This window comes from Dendrobates tinctorius, unplaced genomic scaffold, assembly GCF_039654945.1.
Source record: "Dendrobates tinctorius isolate UK_male_01 unplaced genomic scaffold, ASM3965494v1 ptg000028l, whole genome shotgun sequence".
Taxonomy (NCBI): domain Eukaryota; kingdom Metazoa; phylum Chordata; class Amphibia; order Anura; family Dendrobatidae; genus Dendrobates; species Dendrobates tinctorius.
Genome location: NW_027361696.1, coordinates 51,621,936 through 51,647,608, shown reverse-complemented (window position 1 = coordinate 51,647,608; position 25,673 = coordinate 51,621,936). Strand labels below are relative to the sequence as shown.

Sequence of the window (25,673 nt, the reverse complement as noted above, 5' to 3'; positions counted from 1 at the left end):
GCACCACGAACACCTCTTCCATTTTGCCCACTACGGCTTGTGGGAGAACCATCACCGCTGCTGTGGGCTGGGAATGCCTCAAACAACCTGTTTACCAGAGTTGCTTGTTTGTTAGCCAATATTAGCTCTAGGTTCTCCTGTGGCATGATGTTTTGTAATTTGCCTTTATAGCGTGGATCGAGGATGCTGGCCAACCAGTAGTCATCATCCCTCATCATTTTGGCAATGCAGGGGTCCCTTTTTAGGATCCGCAAGGCATAGTCACACATGTGGGCCAATGTTCCAGGTGTCAATGCTGCACTGCCAGTGGTTGGTGGAGGAGCACTTTCTGGCAAATCCACATCCCTCCAGTCACGCACAAGCCCTGTACCTGACCTTGGCACGCCCACATGTTCTCTTGCCCCCTGGGAAGCATCCTCCTCCCCAAAATAATCATCTCCCTCATCTTCCTCTTCTTCCTCCACCTCGTCCACGCCAGTTCCCCGACCAGACAATGGCTGACTGTCATCAAGGCTTCCCTCCTCCTCCTGCTGCTCCTCAGCTGCAGACGCCTGATCCTTGATGTGCATCAAAGTTTGCATGAGCAGACGCATAAGTGGTATGCTCATGCTTATGATGGCGTCGTCTGCGCTTACCAGCCGTGTGCATTCCTCAAAACACTGAAGGACTTTACAGAGGTCTTTCAGCTTTGACCACTGCACACCCGACAATTCCATATCTGCCCTCAAACTGTCTGCCCGTGTATACTCCCACAAATGCATTACAACCTGCCTCTGTTCGCATAGCCTCTCAACCATGTGCATGGTGGAGTTCCATCTTGTAGCAACGTCTATGATTAGGCGGTGCTTGGGGAGGTTGAGTGATCGCTGCAGCTTCTGCATACGACTGTAGTGAACATTTAAGCAACGGATGTGCGAGCACAGTCTTCGCACCTTATGGAGCAGGGCTGTTAACTCCGCATAATTATTAAGGAAGCACTGCACCACCAGGTTCAAGGTGTGAGCCAGGCAAGGTATGTGTGTGAGTTTTGAAAGGGCTATGGCTGCCACAAAATTCTGCCCATTATCACTGACTACCTTGCCTGGCTCAAGATGCAGACTGCCCAGCCATGACTCAGTTTGTCGATGCAAGTAGTCGGCCAGTACCTCCGCGGTGTGTCTACTGTCGCCCAAAGACATCATTTTTAAAACAGCCTGCTGCCGCTTACCACTAGCTGTTCGATAGTGGGACACCTCGTATGCAACACTGACAGATGTGGATGGAGTGCTTGTGCGACTGCGCTCTGTCAACGAGCTTTCGCTTCTGGAAGAGGAGGAGGAGGGTCGAATGCCTACAGCCAACAGTTTCCTATACCATGGGCCATGCAGCACTGTTCCACCGCTGCTGTCCCCTGTGGAGCCTGCATCCACTACATTAACCCAGTGCGCAGTGATGGACACATAACGGCCCTGGCCATGCATCTGTTGTGAGGTGCACCTTTCCACTCACTGATTGTCCATGTGGGTCGCCCTCCCAGGGCTGTGGGGTACTCAGTACCGGGCCGGTGTCAGCGGGATGTGTCACAGCGGCGGTGACCCGGTCCGTGGCCCTGGGCGCCCAAGTAATGGGGGGGAATGGAAATGGTGGAATGTAATTGATTGAATGAGTAGTTTGTGACGCCACCTGTGGTGTTCGGCAAGTGACATGTTAAGCCGACGCTGCATGCAGATCCTCTGGGACTGGTGGTGTGTTGCAGCCAAGATGGTGAAGCTCCCCACAGGTGGAGCTGTAGTCCCAGAGCAGTGTAGATGTGGTTGGGGTAGAGGAGAGGCACCGGCGGTGTAGAAGCTGGTACCCAGAGGTAGTGGTACTGAGGGTGTTGGTGCCATGAATGAATGGAGGACACCAGGGCTTGTAGTTCCAAAGCTTTACTCACAGTCTGTAGTACACACAGGTGCCTGCCTCCGTGCCGTGTCCTCTGGGTCAGGGACTCAGTCAACCTCCAGGTCGGATGGAATGCTCCCTTCCAACACTCTGCCAACATACGCCTTTCTGAACGTCTCCTCTTATAGCGTCTTTAGTGTGAAGCACTCCTAGTACTTAGTTACACTGGAGTTCCTCCTGACGGATGATCCCAAAAACTATACTTGTACGGCAGACAGCTGTAGCCTGCTTTGGGGACTCCTTACTCCTAAGTCCCGGCTCACTATCAATGTTGCTGTTGTGTCCCAAGTCTGTGATGGGAGTAGTGCATTTACAGCCCACTACTCCTCCGGTGTCTGCTGTAGGACACTTAGTATCCATACAACCTCAGGGACCGGGCCCCGGCCTTGCGCTTAGAACTTCTAGGCAGGGTTCTTCCTCTAACTCACGTTCTCTGTTCCCTTTACTCCTACGTTCCGTACTAGTCTATCCTTCTTATGGAAGATCAGGTTTCTGTTCAATTTCTTTCTCCTTCTTTCCTTTCCCATGCCAGCAGACCCAGGTCACTGGGATCTGCTGCAGCACCTCCTTCCTCCATCCCTCTCCCAGGGATCTTCTCTCCTCACTCCTCTCTCACTGACTCCTCAAAATTCTAAACCTTCCCACTCTTATGTATTCTAACTCCACCCGCCTCCCAGCACGTTTCGTGTTCCAAGCAGGGAGCCACTAAAGGTGCTCTGCTACACTCCAAGCAGGGAGCCACAATGTGGCTTTGTTGAACTACTGTGTTGTGTGGGATGCAAGTGTTGGAGCGTGGTCAGGAGCCTCCAACTTACCTGGATGGTGGGGCACCACACCACAGGAGGAGGTGCAGTACCTCTGTGGCAACTGAACCAACAGGGGCGCCACACATGCACTAAAACAATGCGGTCTTTCACATGCCGGTGGAGGGCAGGGACGGCTTTTCGAGAAAAGAAGTGCCAACTGGGTAGGTCATAGCGTGGGACAGTGTAGGCCATGAGCTCTCGGAAAGCTTCGCTTTCTACCAAACGGAAGGGCATCATCTCTAATGAGATCAGTTTGGCAATGTACGTGTTCAAAGCCAGTGTACACAGAGAGGATGAGTACTTTCTTGTCCTACTCAGTGTCTGGTAGGGTGAGCTGGACTTGAGAGCTGCATATGGGGGAACTAGCATTGGAAATGATGGATTGAGAAAGGGTTGGTGATGGTGAGGTGTTGATGGCCTAGATTCAGTGTTTCCTCGCGAAATTATTGTGATTGCCTGACTGGTTTGGCCTGGCGACAACACCTCAACATGTCTTGATGGTGGTGTGCTTAGCGGTGGCCTTACAGTGGGGGAAGCGATGGAACGTTGCCGGCTAACTTCAGTCAGAGCAGGTGCACATGTGCTACCTGAGCTTTTGTAGCCCGTCCACGCTTGCAAGTGCATGTTGGTTAAATGTCTAAGCATGCAACTGGTATTCAAATTTCTTAGATTTTTCCCTCTGCTAAAGGTCCTTCAGCACTTCTTACAGAAAACCTTTGCGTCATCAGTAGGATTTTGTTCAAAAAAGTGCCACACTGCACTCTTCCTACTATGGTACAAATTTTCACGGCTTGCATGCTGTGCTAATTTGACCGTCTGGCCAAGCTGTCCTGCAACTCTTTTAGTTTTCTTGCCAAGTTTTTTGACAGCTCTGGCCCTGCCGGATAACCACTGCTGCGATGACGATGCCTGCTGCAGATCCTTCTCCTGTTCTGACCTATTGTCACCAGCACCCTCTTCCCCCAATGGATGCCAATCCGGGTCAACAACTGGGTCATCCATGACCTTGTCTTCATTGTCATCTGCACCTTCCTCTATACCTTCCTCTGTGTCACCGTGTAAGGTGGTACAGTATGCGGGAAGGGGCACCAGAGTTTCATCAGGGTCTGATTCGGGCTCAGTAGACTGCGAGGGCAATGTAGTGCTGTGGGTGAATGTATCAGCAGATTCATCTAGCAGTGGCTGTGCATCAGTGTACTCCATGTCAGATTCATCTTGGACTGGGAAATTCAGGATTTGACTTGATAACCCAGGAATGGTATGTGAAAAGAGCTCCATGGAGTAATCTGAAGTGTGTGCTGCAGCATCCTTCACTTTTGGTGTGGGTGAAGGACACAACGAAAGGTGTTGTTCCTGACCAGAGGCCTGCACTGACGACTCTGTGCTTGCAGTTTCTGTAACTTCAGAAGAGGAGGCAATAGAGCTGGAGGCTGTTTCAGCAATGTAAGCCAAAACTTGTTCTTGATGCTCTGGCTTTAAAAGCAGTTTACCTACTCCCAGAAAAGGGAACCTTAAAGGCCTTCTTGTGCCAGACAATGACCCAGGCTCAACACCTACTGCCTTAGTTGCTATTGTGCTTTTGGCAATACCAGCAGATGCACCACCACCATCAGTTCCAGCTGCGCTCCCCCACCCACGTCCGAGGCCTCTTCCACCAGGCTTCCTCATGTTTGGGAAAATGTACCAAAAATACCAGCAGAGAAACGGTACTGTATGAGGAGCGTACATGTTATGATTGAGTCACCGAGGAGGAAAAAACAAAAATGCAAGCTCAGCCCAGAAAATCAGAGAGGTTGGAAACTAGCAGATTGCAGACCCCTAATCCTATCACACAACTAGCAGTAGCCGTGGAGTGTTCCTACGGTGATCCTAGACACCTTGTCACAGCCGGAGATCTAAATAAGCCTAAAGAGAGAAAAGGGAAAAACTGACTGCCCCAGAGCAGACCCCAAAGCAATAGGCAGCCCCCAACATATAATGACGGTGAAGCAAGATGAAAATACTAACACAGATAGAAAGATAGGATGAGCAAACGATGGGGCCCAAGCTAACTAAAAAGGACAGGACAGAAAAGCTGCTGTCTGCAATCCGAGAAAACCCTGCTAAAAATATTACCAACACAACTGATAAGCAAAAAGGACCCTGAAGTCACTAGACTTCAAGCCCTATATCAGCACTCAGAATATTCTGAAAGCAGAGCAAAAGAGAACACTGATCAAGGAATAAGAATCCAGCACACCCCCAGCCGGGGATGGCTGAACTCCAAAACAAGGTAAACAAAACCAAAACTAATAAGTTCAATAGCAGAGCAAAAACTTATCTTTGGGAAGCAGGAATCAGACTGGTCTCCAAGAATCCAGCAGAGAAATCACCAGCCACTCAGAAGGGCGTCGGCTGCCTTATATCCAGTCTGAAGTTCCTGTTACCCAGTCACAATCCACCTGATCAGGTGTTTGGTTTCTTTCATCCAAATCAGCCTCACTACCTTCCTTCACCAGAAGAGGGAGATCCTCGGACACAAAAGGTGAATGAACAGATGAGCTCACAACATGTACAGCTGTGCAAGGTGTATGTAAAAAGTGAAATCTCTGTATATATTTTGGGAGTCACAGATGCTCATCCAGTATGTATTTGACTGTAATACAACAAGCAGATATACGGTAGTGTATCAGAAGTGTACAGCTGTATACATTGTTGGTGAAAATGTCAATCTCCGTATGTCTTTACGGAGTGTCAAACACACGCTGACTCTGTGTAGATGTGCACTGACCGTAATAAGAACACCAGATATCTGATACTGCTTGATAATCGGACACCAGTCAATACGGTGTACGTAGAAATGGAAATGTCCGTATATGTATTTACGGTGTGTCACACACATGCTGAGTCTGTGGAGATGTGACAATAATAACTAATAATACCAGATATCCGATACTGTTTGAGAATCGGACAGCAGTCAATACGGTGTATGGAGAAATGGAAATGTCCGTATATGTATTTACGGAGTGTCACACACACACACGCTGACTCTGTAGAGATGTGACCGTAATAAAAACACCAGATATCCGATACTGTTTGAGAATCGGACACCTCTATACAGTGTATGTATGGAAAAATGTTAATCTCCGTGTATTTTTTTTAAGGATTCACACACATATAGCATGTATTTGTCCGTGATACCAGCCAGTACACAGTAGTGTGTGAGGAGCGTACACCTCTATACGGTGTGTGAAAAAAATTTACGCACAGTATCTACTGTGCAGAAAAAAAGGAATAAAAGGATTTTTGCTTTTAAAAAAACAGTCTGCACAGCAGTGTGCAAACAGCAATGCAGCTATCAGGAAGCCTTAAAAGGCAGCCTTTAGCAAAAGTCGGCGGATTCTGAATTTGGCCGACCCATTTCGCTCAACTCTACTTATAAGATATAATACAACGTTGCTTCTTTTTATATGTACTATTGATATATGAAAAAAAATTTAATTTTTCAGGCTCCTACACATTTTGAAACCAGACAGGTTGTTGTCTGATACTAAACACTGTAGCCCTAATGATCCATACTGTGGAGCTGAGCATTTCATTCAAGTCACTTCTGTTAGCCTTTTTATTCCAACTTTCGATGACATTCCATTTGAAACTTCCATCATGTCTAGAGCCAGCTTCAAGGAATCGTCCTCACGAACAGTGGTTTGGGGGCTCGTATATATCTCATTTATAGTGAATATCTGTTGGTCTGGTCAGTGCCTGCTTGATCTGCGCCTCTTACTGAGCGGTCAGTACCTAACGCGACTGAATTCTAATTTTTTACGGAACAGGCCATTGGTGCAGTTTCACCTCGTGTTAGGGTATGTGCACAGTGTTTTTTGGTGGTGCGGATTTTGTAGTAAAATCCGCAGATAAATCCGCAGGACTAAAGTCCTGCGGTTTATCTGCGGATTTGCCTGCGGTTTTGCCCTGCGGTTTCACACCTCATAATGGATGAGGTGTGAAACCGCAGCGGTTCTGCACAAAAGAATTGACATGCTGCGGACTGTAAACTGCAGCAAAACCGCACAGAAAAATCCGCAGCATGTGCACAGCGTTTTCCAATTTACCATTGAAAACAATGGTACTGTACAACGCACCTAAATCTGCTGCGGACCTGCAGCTGCAGAAACGCTGCGGATCCGCAGCAGAATCCGCACCGTGTGCACATACCCTTACGCATGATGTTGAGTTCAGAGGGAATAATAACAGTGAATATCAAATATAAAGAAAAATATAAAATATTACAAGGAAAAATAAGATGCAACTGTATCCAAGCATCTAGGTAGATGATACAGTTGCAATGCGTTTCATTCTCACAGGGAGCAGGTAAGGAATAGCAATGAAGTAATTTAAAAAGTAATTTTTAAAAAGATGATGCTCATGGTCTAAAATTCATAGGGGAGGAACAATAAATTGTTATGACACCTGGTGGATCCTCAAACCATATGATTTGATTTTGTTACAGAGTCTAACAGAGAAAGCTGGTCAGCTGTATCATGCACCGGAGTTTGTCACAAGGTCTATTGTAACAGAGCCAGCAGAGTACTAAGGCATGTTTCATACCTCCGTCGTCGGCGGTCAGCTGAAATCCGCCAAAGGATGAAAGAAACTGATCCGTCTCTGTTTAGTGATGTCAGATGACATTGGACCACGTAGGATAACGGATCCGTGGAGCGGCATGATTTAAAGGGACCGCGGTCGTCACGGCGGCTAGCGGGAGGTCGGCGGCCGCGATCTCGCGGGAGGTCTGTGGTGAGATCGGCGGCCGTGATCTCGCGGGAGGTCGTGGGGAGATGTCGCGGGAGAGGTGACATCGCGGGAGGTCGGAGGGGGACATTGGCGGCCGCGAAATCGGAGAGAGAGAGAATGGTATTATATGGTTAAAAGAGCTCCCGGCCGGGCATGCGCAGCTACAAATAGCGGTCCGCCAAGCCAAAAAAAACGCTGCAGGGTCTGTTTCATCTGCCCGGGAGCCGCTAAAATCTTGGCGGATGAGCGTGTGAGACGGACAACCATCAGTCACAATCAGCCACTAATGTTAGTCTATGGAGGAAAAAAATCGGATCCGCCCCTTTTTGGCGGATCTGTTTTTTTTAAAAATTGGCAGATTTTGACTGATGACAAAAATGGAAGTGTGAAACAGGCCTAAACAAAAAGCTAGGCAGAGAAACAGTCCACAGTAGTGGCATGTGCCATGATTCTGCCTATCAGTGTTTGGAAGCGGTGAGTGACAGTTCAGCCATCCAGTCTATTACAGAGGCATGCTGAGCTGTCAGAATGATGATGGACAGCTCATCCGTCCCATCAGAGAATGGTGAGTGTTGAGCTCTAAGTGTGTTGAGTGACAGTTCAACCATCTAATCAGGGGCAGGGAGTGCAGTGGCTTTCTCCATGTGTCTCCTGTTCAGAGTAATTACCTGGCTATTTAGCACGTGCACTGCCTCCAATTAGTGCCAGTTGTAGCTTTGCTCAAGTATTGTGATCTTGCTTTGCTCTCTGTGTTCCTGTATTTGATCTTTGCTGTCCGTCCTTGGACCTTGCCTCTAACCTTTTGTTTGCCTTGCCCCTTTTGTATTGATCCACTACCTTCCTGGAATTGTGACCTGGGACTGTGACATGACTACACCTTTTCCTTACCTCTTTGATTATGATGACCCTCTTGGTATCTGGTCTCAGACCTCTTGACTTCCAGTGCCTCACGGCTTGTCCGTCAGCAGTGGCTTGTGTCACAGCATGAACTCCTACTACCTGAATACTCAGGGGGAGTTCCACTGCTTTGGTTGCCTATAGGACCACGGGGCATGGCAATAGAGGTGCGTGACAGGTTGCAAGAAGAGGAAACAGCGTCTGATGCTGGATCCAGGAGATTCAAGAAAAATAAGCATAAAACAATAAGGCCAGGATCACACTTGCGAGAAACTCGCACGAGTCTCGCACCTCAATATCTGGGGACCTGCTGTCGGCACTCGGGAGCGGAGCGTGCAGTTGCATAGAAATATATGCAGTCACACACTCCAAGCCCGAGTGCCGGCAGCAGTGCTGGATATTGAGGTGCGAGATTCGTGTGAGTTTCTCGCAAGTGTGATCCCGACCTAAGGGCTCATACTCACGATTCTCGTGCGAGTCTCTCACATGAAAACCTGGCGCTGCCGCCGGCACTGGGACCGGAGCGTGCAGCTGCATAGAAATACATGTAGCAGCACACTCCGGTCTGAGTGCCGGCGGCAGTGCCAGGTTTTCATGTGAGAGACTCACACGAGAATCGTGCGAGTCTCTCGCAAGTGAGTATGAGCCCTAAGACTGAGGCTATGTCGTGATTTTGATGTCCAAGGTTCATTAGGTGCAAAAAAGAAAGACGCAGCGGCACTCTAGAGACCAATATATATGCAAACAAAATCTAACAATTGATGAATAAACTAATAAAAAATAAAAAAAATACTTACAAAAATGAAGGTTCTTAGCGCATAAAGTGGCCAATTCATGTGAGCCCAGCAACCGTGACAAGGTGACACTTCTCTGATGGGTCCTATCATCTAAAACACGCCTCTCTTGGGCTTTAAGCCTACAGTGTGAATGGGCAACATGCCTCTCCTGGGTTACAAATCTGCACATTTAAAAGGGCTGGAGGAACCAGCGCTAATTAAAAACACCCTTGGGCTGATGGGTGGAGTGTAGAGTCAGAAACGAGGTAGTCACAACCTCCAATGGCAAACTGCATAGAAAAAAACCTGACCAGCACGTCCACATAGTGTGAACAGGTGCCCACTGCAATGACTGCTTAACTTGCCAAAAAGAGGAACACAGCAGCACTCTGTAGAGACCAATATATATGCAAACAAAATCTAACAAAATTGCTGAATAAACTGTACTAAAAAAATTGACTAATTTATGCGCTAAGTACCTTCATTTTTGTAAGTACTTTAAAAAAAAATATTTTTTAGTACAGTTTATTCAGCAATTATATTAGATTTTGTTTGCATATATATTGGTCTCTACAGAGTGCTGCATCTCTTTTTTGCATGTAATGTAGTGATTGCAGTGGGCACCTGTTCACACTACATGGAGATGCTGGTCAGGCTTTTTTCTCTACAAAGTTCATTAGGTGACGCTGCAACATTGCAGCGCAATACAAGTAAATGGACAAGCAATGCAAAATCGAGTGTACTGCGCCCATGACAAGCAAAGCGCAAAAGGTCCAAGCAGGTCAGATTTTTTGCAACTTACTTATTTCTGTCTCAGTACACAATGTGACTCCATTCTTTTGTATTGCATTCTGATGTAGCAGCGGCATCTAACAAAGTCGACCTATAGACCCAACCTAAGGCGACTTGGGCAATCTCATGGGATTCATTTTTTTTTACCTCCTTACAAGCTGCAATAAATAAGTTATGAAATTACTTAGAAAGTTTTAGATTAATCCAATATAAACATTTACTTCTCAGGGTGTTTCCCCATTCTTCACGGTTACAAAGCCGAAATCAATGAATGTTTCCAGATTAATGGTTTGGGGCTCAGCAATGTGTAAAGAGTCAATAAAATTGTGTACAAAAGTCTCTTTGTGCTGCTAGATAGACATATTTCTCCCAGACAGAGATCATGTGTGTGATTTTTTTTCTTGCTGGATTCTTAGGGTGTGTGCACACTAGGGTGACCGGATCTCATATGGGGGGGAAAAAATGTCAGAATCTTGTTCGTCTGGACCCCACAAAACGATTCCCCTTTCCAGATATTGAGAGCGCCAAAATTTGAGCTCGATCAAACGACGTTAACCCGTGCCGCTCGTCGCTCAAAGTTTGAAAAAATCCAAATTGAGGTATTTTAAGATTTAGGTATTTTGCATAGTCTGTTAGACTATAAAGAATGTGACAACAACATTGCAGAAATAGCCCTGACCAAATTTTCGAACCATTTGTGGTATTTGAATGCAGAGTTGGTGGGATTATCGTTTTTTGATCCCACCATTACAGACAATGAAAAGTTGTTAATGGCTAATAAATTGCTCAGTAGCACAGATGAACCATCAGAGCACGCTAACCTACATGAGTTGATAATTTTACATAGTTATCTAATCTATTCTAGAGCTTTTGTTAAAGTAGTTTTTGAAACGTCAGAATATAATGCTCGGCATTTGCTTACAACTTGCAGGACATATTGCTTTTGTTCTTCATCTTTTGTCAGAAGGTCGTTAAAGTCGGTTACTTCCTACCTCTTTTAATTTTTCTTTCCTAACTTTTGGATTTACAACCCTAGCGTGTTCTGATGGTTCATCTGTGCTACTGAGCAATTTATTAGCCATTAACAACTTTTCATTGTCTGTAATGGTGGGATCAAAACACGATAATCCCACCAACTCTGCATTCAAATACCACAAATGGTTCGAAAATTTGGTCAGGGCTATTTCTGCAATGTTGTTGTCACATTCTTTATAGTCTAACAGACTATGCAAAATACCTAAATCTTAAAATACCTCAATTTGGATTTTTTCAAACTTTGAGCGACGAGCGGCAAGGGTTAACGTCGTTTGATCGAGCTCAAATTTTGGCTATCTCAATATCTGGAAAGGGAAATCGTTTTGTGGGGTCCAGACGGACAAAATTCCGACATCGATTTTTTTGCGGTCACCCTAGTGCACACGCTGAGGATTCTGCTGCGGTTCCACAGTGGATTTGGCCGCTGCGGAACTGCAGCAGTTTTCGCTGCGGTGTACAGTACCATAATATCCTATGGATAATGAAATCCGCAGTGCAGATGGTGCGGATTTTTCCGCGGGGTTTCCTGCAGTTTCTAAACCGCAGAGAGAATTGACATGTCAATTCTTTCTGCGGATTCCGCTGCGGTTTGCCATCTCCTCCATTGTGGAGATGAAAAACCGCAGGGCAGAGCCGCAGGCTAATCTGCAGGTAAAACCGCAGGTCTTTTGACCTGCAGATTTACCTGCGGATTTTACAAAATCCGCGCGGCCAAATCCGCACCCCAATCCGCAGCGTGTGCACGTACCCTTCCTTATAGTTATGCACCATCTGGGCGCCCTCCATACCAAATTGTCATGGACTGAGAGCTCTCAATAAACACAAGTGACCCCGACGCGCGTCATTGGAGTAAGAGCCAACATCAGTGCGGAACCTCAAAAGGCAGAGTACTGATATAATTGCTGTAGGTCTTCAGCGGCAAAACATTCACAGTGTTGTACAAGGGCAAAGGCAAAACTTTATAGCGCAATTTTCTGGCTAGAGACTAGAGAGGGAAGGGTGAAATCTTATATATGATGTGCCAGAAAAAACGGTCATTGACCTATGTGATGGTTAGAACCTAGACCTGAGTTGTCTAGTGTGAGAGTGTCTGCAGCCTGGTGTCGGTTAATGGAGCGGGCTCAGAAGCTGAGTAAGCCCACACATGGTGGATGCCAGCTGTATCATACAGCCGGGATTTCTCTGTAACAGCAGCGACCAGAGTTGCTATTAGCTCCTTAAATCCCACTGTAAAACTCTGCAGCATTCGAGTGGTGCAAACGCGTTAGCTCATGGTTTTGGGAACCCTTTACCCACCCATGATGTAATCGCAAGGTGCCGATGGGTTGACAAGGCAGCTGGGGGGGGGCACGAATGCCATCTTCGTATTTCTCTAAAGCCCAACCACATCCTAGACTTGATAGGAGACCTTCACTTTACTTATATACTGCAATACTCCATGTTTTCCCACTTTTCAGCACAAAACTACAACTTGTCTCACAAAAAAAAAAGTAAGCCCCATAGAGCGATGTTGGAAAAAAAATGTTATGGCTAGTGAAAAAAAAAAAATTGGCCACGATGGGAAGTTGGATAGACGTAGTTGTCTTTGGATTACACCATACGGTTTATCTTTATATTGCATGTTGACAGAGAAGATTCACTTTTCTGAAGAAAACCACATAAACAAGGCATGAGGTTACTTGGAAAGGTTTGGGTTTACCTACTTTAAATATTTATCTGATAGGGCGTTTTCGCTTTGCTACATACTTAGGATTAGTGAATGTTATGAGAGCCGTGGAATGTATACGGCAGTGCACGGGGGCTGCTCTGCCTCCTGTCCATCACTGCATCCTGCAACCTGCTCACAACCACACACAGCGCCGGTTGTGAGCAGGTTGCGGGATGCAGTGATGGACAGGAGGCAGAGCAAGGGTTAACAGGTTTAATAACATGGGAATACTCCATGCAGGGAGGCAAATAATTAAACAGGGAATTAAACAGTTCAAAAGGTAAAGGATATGGTGAGTGGAAGGACAACGGTTCAGATAACGGAAGTTCTGATGAAAGTCAGTGGTTCCTAAGTCAACAAAGTGAATAGCGCCGACAACGGCTAGCGTGGTGTCTTTTCCAACGCGATCCTGTTGGCAACAATATCCTGTCTTCTGGCGGCAGCGGTTGGTCTCCGGTACCTTCCACTGGGCCTAGTCCATATACTACAGTGGCTGACAAGGGTACAGGCTACAGTCCTGTACGAGCCCAACGTGGCTCTGCTAACATACTTTGGTGAAGTCAGGGCGCAAGTGTCTGGGCAAACATTCGCTGGAAACGTCAGGGTGCAGGTGTCAGTCCCGCATGTGGTCACTCCTATGGGAGACGTTTACTGTACTCACGGACACTGAACGTACAGCGCCTTTCTCTCTGGTAGTCACCGGCACACTGCACCTCTCTCTGTTGTCACCGGGCACATTGCACCTCTCTCTGTAGTCACCGGGCATACTGCACCTCTCTCTGTCTAATCTCCACTGCTGCAGGTGGGAGATGGTCGACGCTGGCCCGCACAATGCTGGTGCTCCCCGGACGGCGCACTCCTCTACCTGGTTACTGCTGCTTCCCTGGCAGGCAGCGGTCCCTCTCTGGACTGCTGCAGAACGCTGGGCTACTTCTCTCTGCTGCCGCCCCTCTGCAGGCGATGGGGCCAGTTGCAGCGCCGGTACGTGCTTTACCTTTTTATGTCCCCGCTGCTGTGCGCGCTTTTCTGTCTATTCCCACCCCCTCAGTCAGCAGGAAGGTCCGCCTCACTACGGCTACCCCCAGGAAACAGGGGAAGGTCCGACACACTCAGGCTTCCCCCTGGAAACAGGGATGCAGTCTCAACAGTTCTGGACCTGGCATGAAGGTACCCGCGGTCCGGTCGCCCCAATTGCATGGTCGTTCAGGTATGGTTGGGTTCTACATATACAGAATGATTGACCCCTTGAAATGCCTTTAATTTGACCTGTGAGTCTCAAGATAATTTGAGTTAAGCAATATTGAGTTCATGTGCAACTATCAAGTGTACTGTACCATCCTGTGCAAACTGCAACCATCCAGTGTACTGTACCACCCTGTGTGAATTGTAACTTTTAAGTGTACTACAGAATCCTGTGTGAACTGAAACCATCAAGTGTACTGTACCATCCTGTGCAAATCGCAACCATTCAGTGTACTGTACCAACCTGTGTGTATTGCAACTATCCAGTGTACTGTACCTCCCTGTGTGAACTGTGATCAAGTGCCCTGTATTACCCTGTGTGAAATGCAATCATTAAGCGTACTGTTATGAATGGGCACTGAGGAGGATAGCAGGCCCAAGCTAAGCCACAGAAAACCAGAGAGGTTGGTAACTAAGTGGATGCAGAACCCTGATCCTGTCCACACAAATAGCAGTAGCCGTGCAGCGTGCCTACGATGATCCTAGACGCTTCGGCACAGCCGGAGAGCTAACTAAGCCTAAAGCGAGAAAGAGGAAATCTTAACTGCCCCGGAACAGACCCCAAAGGAATAGATAGCCCCCAAACATATATTGTCAGTGAGACAAGATGAAAACACAAACGCAGGCAGAAAAATAGACTGAGCAATGGATGGGGCCCAAACTGACTAGACAGGAAAGGAAAGACACTGTCTGCAATCACGCAAAAAACCCTGCAAAAAGTCCAACACGTCTGATGCACAAAAACACTGAAGTTGCGTGACTTCGCCGCCATTATATCAGCATTCTGGTATATTCTGAAAGCAAAGAGAGACCAATATAACAGGGGACAAAACAAACTGGCACATGCAATAACATATGGGCGGTAATTCAGCACAGCCCCAGCCGGAGCTGGCTGACCCGCACAAAGCAGAGATAAACAAAACCAGATCAAATGCAAACAGAATAACAAATGAACCCCTTAGCTGAACATGCAGGGAAAGAGCAGGAGACATCAGACCTCAGAAGGAACAGGAAGAAAATCACCAGCAGATATTGAGGGAGTCAGCTGTCTTAAATCCCAATCAGAAATCCCAGATCTCCAATCGTCTTCCTCATTATCAGGTGGCAAGTCTCTGTCAATCAGATCAGCTCCACTACCTCCAGTAACCACCAGAGGGAGTCCAGAAAGAGAACTCGCAACCCCTCTGTTAATCTGACCAGCTCCACTACCTTCAGTAATCACCAGAGGGAAGCCAGAGAGAGAATTCATAACAGCGTACTGTACCACCCTGTGTGAACTGTAACAATCAATTGTACTGCAGCACCCCGTGTGAACTGAAACCATCAAGTGTACTGTACCACCCTGTGTGTATTGCAACTATCCAGTGTACTGTGCCACCCTGTGCGAATTGTGACCATCAAGTGCCCAGCACCACTCTATGTGAACTGCAGCCATTAAGTGTACTGTACCACTCTGTATGAAATGCAACCCTCAAGTGTACTGTACTACTGTAACTGGAGTGGTGGAACCACTGTGCCATGGTCCGAGGAGAGCCTGGAAGGATGTGACTAGGTGAGCACCTGACTTTTCACTAGAGTCCCTGATGGTGGGTTTAGGATTGGGTCCAGGTGAACACCAATGATGCACGGTAGCTGAACCTCAAGGGACTGGCTGCTGGAATGGCCCAGCGGGAAAGAAGAGCTGTTGCAGGCAGGAACAGGCATGTGTGGACTGGTACAGCAAGTGCTAGTGGGTCCAAATGATACACAGGTTGGCACGGCAGGTGCATCAGTCTGTTAAACAGGCTGGCATAGCTGGTGCAAGCAGGTCTGGCTGATACACAAGTTGGCACGCCAAGTGCAGGCGGGTCGGTCTGATATACAGTCTGGCAAGGCAGGTGCTGGTGGATCCAGCTGTAATACAGACTGATCAGGTGAGGAAGATTAGAGACGGACAGACACTAGTGGGAACTAGCAGACTGGGACCTGAGAACTAGTAAGCGTGTTTAGGAACAGACTATCATCTTTGCACAGGCACCTCCCAATAGGTGGAGGTGCCTTAAATACTAAGTGTCTCCCAGCCATTGGCTGAGAACACTTTGGGACAGCGCGTGCTGTCCCTTTAAGAGGGTGGGACCACATGCCATGCCCAGACCGCAGGCAGCAGCAGGAGAAGGAAGTGGTAGTGTGGGTCCTTGTCGGTGAGTTAATTGGCGTCCCTGCTGGTGCGAAAGGGACAGCATGCAGGGACGCCGACACTGCAACTACAATGTGGAAATTGAAACGATCAAGTATACTGTAATAGCCTGTGTAAATTGCAACCATCAAGTCAACTGTGCCACACTGTGTGAACCACCATCATCACTGTCCCCATTGGGAATCACAATCTAAATTTCCTCTGAGTATGTCTTTGGAGTTTGGGAAGAAACCAGAGAACCTGGAGGAAACCCACGCAAACACTGGGAGAGCATACAATATTCAGATTTTGTCATTGGTGGGATTGAACTTTCTGTACTGCTCTTTGTAATTTCGTACATATGACATTATCTGATAGACTTCTTGTAACGTTGACGAAGCGGCAGCGAAACGCGCGTTGGAATGGTGTGTGCAGGGGGCAGGGAAGAGCCTTTTGGTCAGTATTATATTTTCAAATACTATCACTATTGCACTTTATTACCACTATCTATGGCTGTCCATATTGAGAGGTGAATGATACCTCTGGCACATGCACTTTACTTTTACTTTATGCACAATTGCTCAGAGATTAACTACTCTAGTGCATATTTCAACTACTTGGGCACTTGCAATAATTATGCACTGCATTTTAATTTCATGAGTAGGAAATCCTTTATACTGTATTTAGTAAATCACTTGATAATCATGTATATATACTTTGGTTACATTTATTAATTGTTATTTTTGTGGTAGTGTATATTTATTTTTCTTGACAGCCATTGAGGTTTTTTCCGTGCAAGCCCCTGCATACATTGTTGTTTTTATCTTTTTTTTTTATCTCATATATATGAATTTTTTCTGTGAGAATAAGAATAAAATCTCTTTTTGCAACATCTTGTCTTTGGTATTAATATAACAATATTTTTTGTGGTATTTTTAATAAATTAATTTATTTATGGTTAGTACTTTGAATATCCTTTGTTTGGGCTATATACTATATCAGATATTCACAATCTTTGGTGATTTTTTTAGTATACTATTGGTATTTCTTTTCTATATAGGTGTCCTTCTTGTAACGTTGCACTGAAGGTTCTTCTCGATAGGTGTTCCTTATGAATTATATATGGTGACAGACACCTTTCTATAAAAATTGGGGTGAAAATTTTTTTGGGAGGCTATTGGTAGCACTCTGGAGTTAGTCATGGCATGTGAGGCAAAGACTAAAGTGCTGCTGCAGTACATACCTACCTAAAGATTTAAGAAGCAGAATAATTGTTTTTAGGTTCTGCAATGGCTTGTGAAAGTATTCACCCCCTTGGCTTTTTACCTATATTGTTACATTACAACACGTGTTTAAATATTTTTGTAATCTGATTTTTGGGACCAAATAGTTAAAAATTGTCATGTGCATATACGGTATGTATTCACCCCTATTGCGATGAAGCCCCTATAAGATTTCTGGTGCAAGCAATTACCTTCATTAGTCGCATGCTTAGTGACAGGACGTCCCCCACACTTTACCTTCTCTTAATGACCAAAGAGGTTGCAACACCATTAACAGGAGGCACCACTAACAAAATACCATGAAGACCAAGGAGATCTCCAGACAACACCATGAAGACCAAGGACATCTCCAAACACCATGAAGATCAAGTAGATCTACAAACACCATGAAGATAAAGGAGATCTCCAAACACAATGAAGAGCAAGGAGATCTCCAGACAACACCATGAAGACCAAGGACATCTCCAAACACCATGAAGATCAAGTAGATCTCCAAACACCATGAAGATAAAGGAGATCTCCAAACACTGTAAGGAGGTGGCAGGACCCCTCATCTGCCCCTCCCCCACGTGGAGCCTATGTGACCTCCTTTTTGATAAAACTTGTATATGGTTGTGAAACTTGTAATGTAATGTTGTATATGTGTAGTAATGCATTTCTGTTATACCCCTTTGTTGTGGTGTGTAATGTATGCGATGAACTCTGTACCTGCTATGCCTTTGCTTATGTTAGAGACAGGGATAGCAATGGGTTAACGTGTGGGCTAGGCCAGCAGCAGGAAAGGCGGCAGGAGGCTGCCGCTCCTAGTCAGCAGCCCGGACACGTTGGCCCAGGGCAGATGTATAATACAGACGGGGCATTGCCAGACTCCCGGATGGGAGAGATCTGTTGCCCTGGACTCAAGAATTACAGGAACACAACACAGGCCCCAGGACTCTGGAAGGGCCACATGTGAAGGGGCTCTAAGCGCCCAGGTCCCAGCGAGTGGACTACTGTGAATCTTCGGATGCAGCAGCTATAGCTATGGAGAGTGTCAGGGAGAGAGCAGGAAGCCAGTGTTGTACTCTTTTCTTTCTATTCCATCCCTATTCATTAAAAAGTTATTTCCTGTTGGATAACAGTTTCCTTCTTTGACTCTAATATGCCTGGACTACCGTGAAAGAAGAAAGGAAAAGGTAAACTGTGGGAAAACCTGTGTCGATCCCGTCTATTTATGTACAAGGGGCCGGGGATGCTCACTGACCGTTGGCTCGGTAGACTCTGTGGACTGTATCTTTAAGTACATCGGCCATAAATACCCCCTCCCCCGGTCACCCTTGTTACAACACCATGAAGACCCAGGACATCTCCAAACACCATGAAGGCCAAGGACATCGCCAAACAAGTCAGGGACAAAGTTGTTGAGAAATACAAGTTAGGGTTGGGTTATAAAAAATATCCCAATCTCTGATGATCCCCCGGAGCACCATCAAATCCATTATTATCAAATGGAAAGAACATGGTATCACAACAAACCTGCCAAGAGAGGGCACCCACCAAAACTATCAGCCCGGGCAAGGAGGACATTATTCAGAGAGGCAGCACAGAGAAGAAAAGTAACCTTGAAGGAGCTTCAGAGTTCTCAAGCAGTGACTGGAGAATCTGTCCATACAACCACAATAAGCCATACTTAACGTAGAGGTGGCCTTTATGGAAGAATGGGCAGAAAAAACCCTTTACTTACGCACAAATTGTAAGACTCGTGTTGAGTTTACCAAAAGACATGTGGGAGACTCCCCAAATGTATGGAGGAAGGTCCTGTGGTCGGATGAGACCAAAATTGAACTTTTTGGCCACCAAGATAAACGCTTTGTCTGGCACCAAACCAACACAGCACATCACCTCAATAGCACCATTCCCACAGTGAAACGTGGTGGCAGCATCATGCTGTGAGGATGTTTTTCTGTAATAGGGATAGGGAAAATGGTCAGGGTCGAGGGGAAGGTGGATGGTGTGAAAAGTAAAACCTGTTGCAAACTGTCAGTGATTTGAGACTGGGACGGAAGTTCACTTTCTAACAAGACAATGACCCAAAGCATACTGCTAAAGCAATACTCGAGCGGTATAAGGGGAAACATAAATGTTTTGGAGTGTCCTAGTCACAGCCAAGACCTTAACCTAATTAAGAATCTGTGGTCAGACTTGAAGATCACGGTTCACCAGAGGAAACCATCTAACCTGAAGGAGCTAGAGAAGTTTTGTCTTGAGGAGTGGGCAAAAATCCCAGTGGCAAGATGTAGAATCAAGACTTATCCAAAGTGACTTGCAGCTATAAATGCCATAAAAGGAGGCTCTACAAAGTACTGACTTTAAGGGGGGGTAAATAATTATGCACACAGAAGTTCTCAGTTTTTTGTCCTATTTGTTGTTTGCTTCGCAAGAAATAGAAAACTAATGATTACAGTTGTCGTCATGTTCTGTACATCGTTGTGAGGAAGCAAATGTCAAGGGTATGAATACTTTCGCAAGACACTGTATATAGTTACATTAGAAATATTTTGAAGTCTTGAGTCATTACTATTCCCTGCCGTTTTTACAAGTGATTTGGGGAGGAGTTCGGGTGGCTTATAAATGGTGAAGAACCTGCTGCTCTTCACACAAGGAGTCATCATGCACCTGATCCTGGGTCTACTGCTGCTGTGCACCTCTGCGGCCAGTTCTAATGGTAACATCTGAGTATACATGAAGCTTACACATGATAGAACTTGGTGCATTATTACTTTTGCTTTTCTCTTACTGTGATCTTCTCCATTCCTTTTGCCGTTATAATGTCTTCTCTTCTCAGAGCTGCGATGCAAGGAGATATCTGGGATTCTGAAGCAGATTGATGCTAGTACCGGTCAGGTTTACGGTGTCAATTTTGGTGATGACATCTACCAATGGGAGAACAATATCTGGAAGCAGATGCCTGGAAAACTGATCCACGTGACGGTCGGTCCAGCCGGAGTCTGGGGAGTCAATAGGGCGAACGCTATCTTTAAATGGCAGGATAACGGCTGGGTGAACGTAGCAGGTAAGAAAACCCCTTACATGCCTTGCAGCTCCGAATTTTGACCCTCTCCATGTTAGTTCAGGGGTCACTGCGGTTTTCTACTTTCTTCTCCCTAGGAAGCTGAGATATGGTTGTTTGCTTGAAGCTCCTCATGGTCAAAAAATCTTCTCGCTGGACCATAGGTGGCCATAGGGTCTTCTCCAGGTGGCAGGACAGACAGGGACAGCTAGAAAAGCTCTACTATGGGGTCTCACCAAACATCTTCTGATCTATCAGCTTTATGAACCCATAACCTTTATGGCAGCAGTAGATAATGTGCATCTTCTGGGATTGATTCCATAGCTGATCCCTGGAGGGTTCGGCAGTGAAATACCTTGTACCTTGCTTGTAATTGGGGACAACTGCCATTATCTGTACTCCAAATGAGTATGCTCTACTATCAAAGTAGCTAAAGGTAGGATAATTGGCTTCCAACCCCCAGCTTGTCCGTAATCTATTTGTCCTTAGCTGTATTGATATCAGAGCATACTCATTTAGAGCACAGATGATGGCAGTGATAAGTCAGCTCTTATCGCCTCCTCCTGGAGAGAATTGGTGACACAGATGCCAAGCTGACCCATCGCTGCCATCATTTGTACTCCAAATGAGTATGCTATACTATCAATGTAGCTAAAGGTAGAATCATTGGCTCCTAACCCCCTATTTCTATGCAGCTGAGTGCTCCGGTCCGAGTGCCGGCGGCAGTGCTGGGTATTGAGACACGAGATTCACACAAGTTTCTCGCAAGTGTGACCCTGGTCATACATTGATATCTGAACTTATTAATTTGGAGTACAGATGATGACAGTGATGGATCGTTGCCTGTATTCTCTTACCAGAACAATCTCTTGCAACAGGTTTTCCCTAGAATTAGTGACTCATCACTGCCATCATCTGTACTCCAAGTGAACACACTCTGAAAACAACGCAACTGAAGGCAGGGACATTGCTTTCCAACTCAAAGCTTTTCCACAATCTATTTGTCTTTAGCTGTATTGATACCAGAGCATACTCTTTAGCAGTGATAAGTGAGGTCTTGTCTCCTCCTGCAGCAGCTTCCAGAGAGAATTAGTGAAACAGATGCCAAGCCGACCCATCACTGCAATCATCTGTACTCCAAAATAGTATTATCTGCTATCAATGTCGCTAAAGGCAGGCTCATTGGCTCCAACCCCTCACTTTTCCCCAGTCTATTTGTCTTTAGCTTTATTGATATCAGAGCATACTCATTTGGAGTACAGATGATGGCAGTGATAAGTCAGCGCCTGTCTCTTCCTTTAAGTGTTGTGCTTATCAGAACAACCTCCTGCATCAACTTCTGAAGAGAATTAGTGACACAGATGGCAAGCTGAGCCATCACTGACATCATCTGTATTCCAAATGAGCAGATTCTGATATCAATTCAGCTGAAGGCAGGGACATTGCTTTTCAAATCCAGGCTTTTCCTCAGTCTGTTTGTTTTCAACTGCACTGATATCAGTACGTACTCATTTGGAGTACAGATGATGGCAGTGATGGGTCATTACCTGTCTCCTCTTATCAGAACAATCTCCTGCAACAGTTTTTCCCCAAAATTAGTGACATGGGCGCTGAGCTGACCCATCACTGATATCATCTGTACTCCAAAGGAGTATGTTCTGATATCAATGCAGCTAAAGGGAAGGACATTGGATTCCATCCCACAGCTTTCCTCCAGTATATTTGTCTTCAGCTGCATTGATATCAAAATGTACTCATTTGGAGTACAGATGATGTCGGTTATGGCTAAGCTCCTTCTCATCTTATCAGAACATTCTCCTGCAGCAACTTTTCTCCAGAATTAATGACACAGCTACTGAGCTGACACATCACTGTCATCATCTGTACTCTAAATGAGTTTGTTCCAATAACAATGCAGCAGAGGGCAGACACATTGGCTTCCAATCCTCTACTTTTCCCTATTTGCCTTCAGCTGCACTGATATCATAGCATATTCAGTTGGAGTACAGATGATAGCAGTGATGGCTCAGATCAGCACCTGTCTCACTAATTCTGGGGAGAAGTTGCTGCAGAAGATTGCTCTAAGAGGACAGGTGCTGACCCATCACTGCCATCATTCAGACTCCAAATGAGTATGCTCTGATATCATTGCAGATGAAGGCAGGCACATTGGCTTCCAACCTTCTCTTTTTCCCTAATCTATTTCCCTTCAGTTGCATTGATATCAGTACATACTCATATAGAGTACAGATGATGGCAGTGATGGATCAGCTCAGCTCCTGTCTCCTCCTTTGACTGTTCTGCTTATGAGAATAGTCTCCTGCAGCAGCTTTCCCTAGAATTAGTGACACAGGTGCTGAGCTGACCCATCACTGCCATTATCTGTACTCCAGCTCATGGCAAGAAAACAGGCTGCGAAAAAAATAGACGTTTAGAGGCCACTTATATGCATTTTTTACAAGTAAAAATACAAACCATTAAGTGATTTGCAAAGTTTCATAACTTATTTTGCTGAAGAAGTGAAAGTTTAGTTACTTATTAATAACATTTCTCAGGCCCCTCCAAAGTCACATTTCCCTGCAGCCATTCGGTTATACCAGGCTCTGAAGAGGTTACTCTGATGGTTGTTCTTTTCATGGCTATGACATTGCTGCTTTCTTTCCTTAGTACAGGGGGATCACTGCCTTCCATGCCGCTTCAGCCACTACTGTCATTTACTGCCTGCTTACAGCCTCTTTTTATAGTCAACAGTACTACAGTGCCATCTAATGGTGGTAACTTGGTAATGCAGGGGATTCCATTTAACTTATCCTTGATTTTGCTTCCATAGGTAGTCTGAAACAGATAGATGCGGGTGGAGATAAATTCATCTCTGGAGCTAATTCATTGGATTGGATTTACTGCCTGAACCAAGTGGACACACTTTCCAAAGCTACAGTGCTGCCCTTTGTTCAACTAGATGGGGCTCTGAAATACTTCACTTGTGGCCCCTATGGCTGCTGGGGTGTGAACAGCATCAATGACATCTATTACCGCCATGACGTGCAGCCCAGCAACTGCAGAGGAAGTCGTTGGCAGCAGATAGAAGGCAGTTTGGTCATGGTGGAGGCCGCCACCGATGGTTCTGTATACGGCGTGAACGCCCAAGGAAAGGTGTATAAAAGGTAAAAAATGTAGAATCATTGCCTATAAATTCTGTTGTCGGTCATTCTGCTCTTAGGTCAAAATTCTGTAGCTATGATTTTACGATATATCTGGAAATATGATTTTTGAAAAGTATGGATACCTGCAGCCACCACTAGGGGGAGCTCACTGCATATGGATATCTACTTCTCAATGAGAATCTGTAACAGTGGGCTCCCCCTAGTGGTAGCTGCTATGACAGCATCCAACAATCAGTTTACTGCTGCTTAAAGGGACCACGCCATCACCAGGCAAGACTAGGAAGCCCAAACTGCCCAAGTTTCACCTGGCGACATCTGCCGCACATGTGATCACTACATGTATGGAGTAGATTCAGGAGCTGACCCAAATTCCATACAGCTCTAGTGCAAGCTGTATTACACAGCCAGCACCTTAGTCTAACTGAAGTTCAAACTAGGTCCAAATGGAGAATTTTAACTGCTTAGATGCCATTGTCAACATACTTTTTTTTGAAAATTCTGACTACCTGCAGCCTCATTTGTTATTAAGTCAATGAGAGCTATATTATTCTATAAGCAGTGGGCTCCCTCTAGTGGTGGATGCAAGTTACAACTATGACGGCATCACGCAAGGAGAGGAAGCAGTTTAGTACTGACTAAACGGACAGTGCCAAGCAACAGTCAAGACTAGGAAGACCAATCTGCTGAGATTTCAACTTCCGCCGTACATGTGAGCATTGCATGTATGGAGTAGAGATGAGCGAACCCAAACATAAAGGTTTGAGGTTCGAACTGGACAGTTATTGAATGCCAAACATTGACTTCTCCTGGAAGTACGTTTTAATGTTCGGAGTTCCAGGGTAAGTCCGGAAGCAGAGAGAATTTTCCAGCCCAAAAGTTTGGGTCACCATTGTTTTCAGTGGGGTTCTGCTTCAAGTTTAGGTACAGTTCTGGTATTTCTTCCTACCGTTGTAGATCTGAGTCATCTGCCTTTTCCATTTCAGGGATGGGATCTCGGCTACCAATCCAATTGGAACTTCTTGGACGCAGTTGCAGGTCAACGGCAACTTTCGACATGTATCTTATGATCAGGGAAACCTGTGGCTTCTCTCCCAGGAAGGAGCCATCTATAAATGTGACTTCAGCACACCCTCAATCTGTTTTTAGATACCGTGATAGATCTCATGTGAGGGATGGGCAGAGATAGTTGTAGGTACGGATAAAATTTGTTTTTAGATTGCATTAAAAAGTAAAATAAAATTTTTTTTCTATTTTCTGTAGTATCTTCCACATGAAATAAAGGTTGCCTTTTAATACTTTTATTTTCTTTTTGGCTGCATGAATATTTCAAAGTAGTAGTTCATCAATAGCCTAGTGTGGCCAACGGTGGGCAAACGCTTGGGTCGTGCAAGGTAAAGTCGAAAGCAAAAGATCTACTGGGCACTGGTTAATTTCGACTGTCCTCTCCAGTAGTGAAGGGAAAAAAATAAAAACGTGGCCATCTGTTATGACTGTGTCACGCCCTCCTGGGACATCTGGGGTTCAAAGGTCACTACATATTGTGAATCGCAGATCTTCCATTGCCTGTGTGTTTATGTCTCATAGTAAATGGATTTTGTTTCCTTTAGTACTGAAGAGGTTAATGATTCTTTCTATGCTGGTAAGAAACTTGCAACTCCATTTCAGTTGCTTCTGATCTGGTCATTACCTCCCTCTATAAAACCTAGCCAGACCGTCTCTGCCTTGCCAGTGAAAGTTTTTCTTCCTAGCTCCTTGGGGACACTGCGCTGAATATGAGAATATTGCGTGCTGTTTTTGGGTGTATGTGTAACAAGGTGGCATGGGGTGGTAGTCGTTGGCGAGTTCACTAACCAATAGTCAGTGAGTGCCCCGGCACCTTGTACATGAAAAGATAAATAAAGTCCTTTGAACTGCAAGTGCAGCATGCACCACAGCATGCTCACAGGCTCTGTCAGATTCCCCTCAGCTGCTGCCATGTCAGTTCCGCAAATCACTTCAGAGACGAGGTCTTTTTCCAACAGTTGAACTTTACTAGACAGCAACATATTCATCACATAGACAGCACAAGTC

At 45.7% G+C, this 25,673-nt stretch overlaps 1 protein-coding gene across 1 annotated transcript; it reads left to right on the top strand.

Annotated features, from left to right (window-relative positions):
• The first annotated feature begins 20,000 nt into the window (after positions 1 to 20,000).
• Positions 20,001 to 24,904, top strand: LOC141084925 (fish-egg lectin-like). The gene is made up of 4 exons (XM_073569871.1): positions 20,001 to 20,094; positions 20,215 to 20,442; positions 23,270 to 23,603; positions 24,587 to 24,904. The coding sequence occupies exons 1-4, from the start codon at positions 20,001 to 20,003 to the stop codon at positions 24,747 to 24,749; spliced, it is 819 nt and encodes a 272-aa protein (XP_073425972.1). The 3' UTR covers positions 24,750 to 24,904.
• The last annotated feature ends 769 nt before the right edge of the window (positions 24,905 to 25,673 follow it).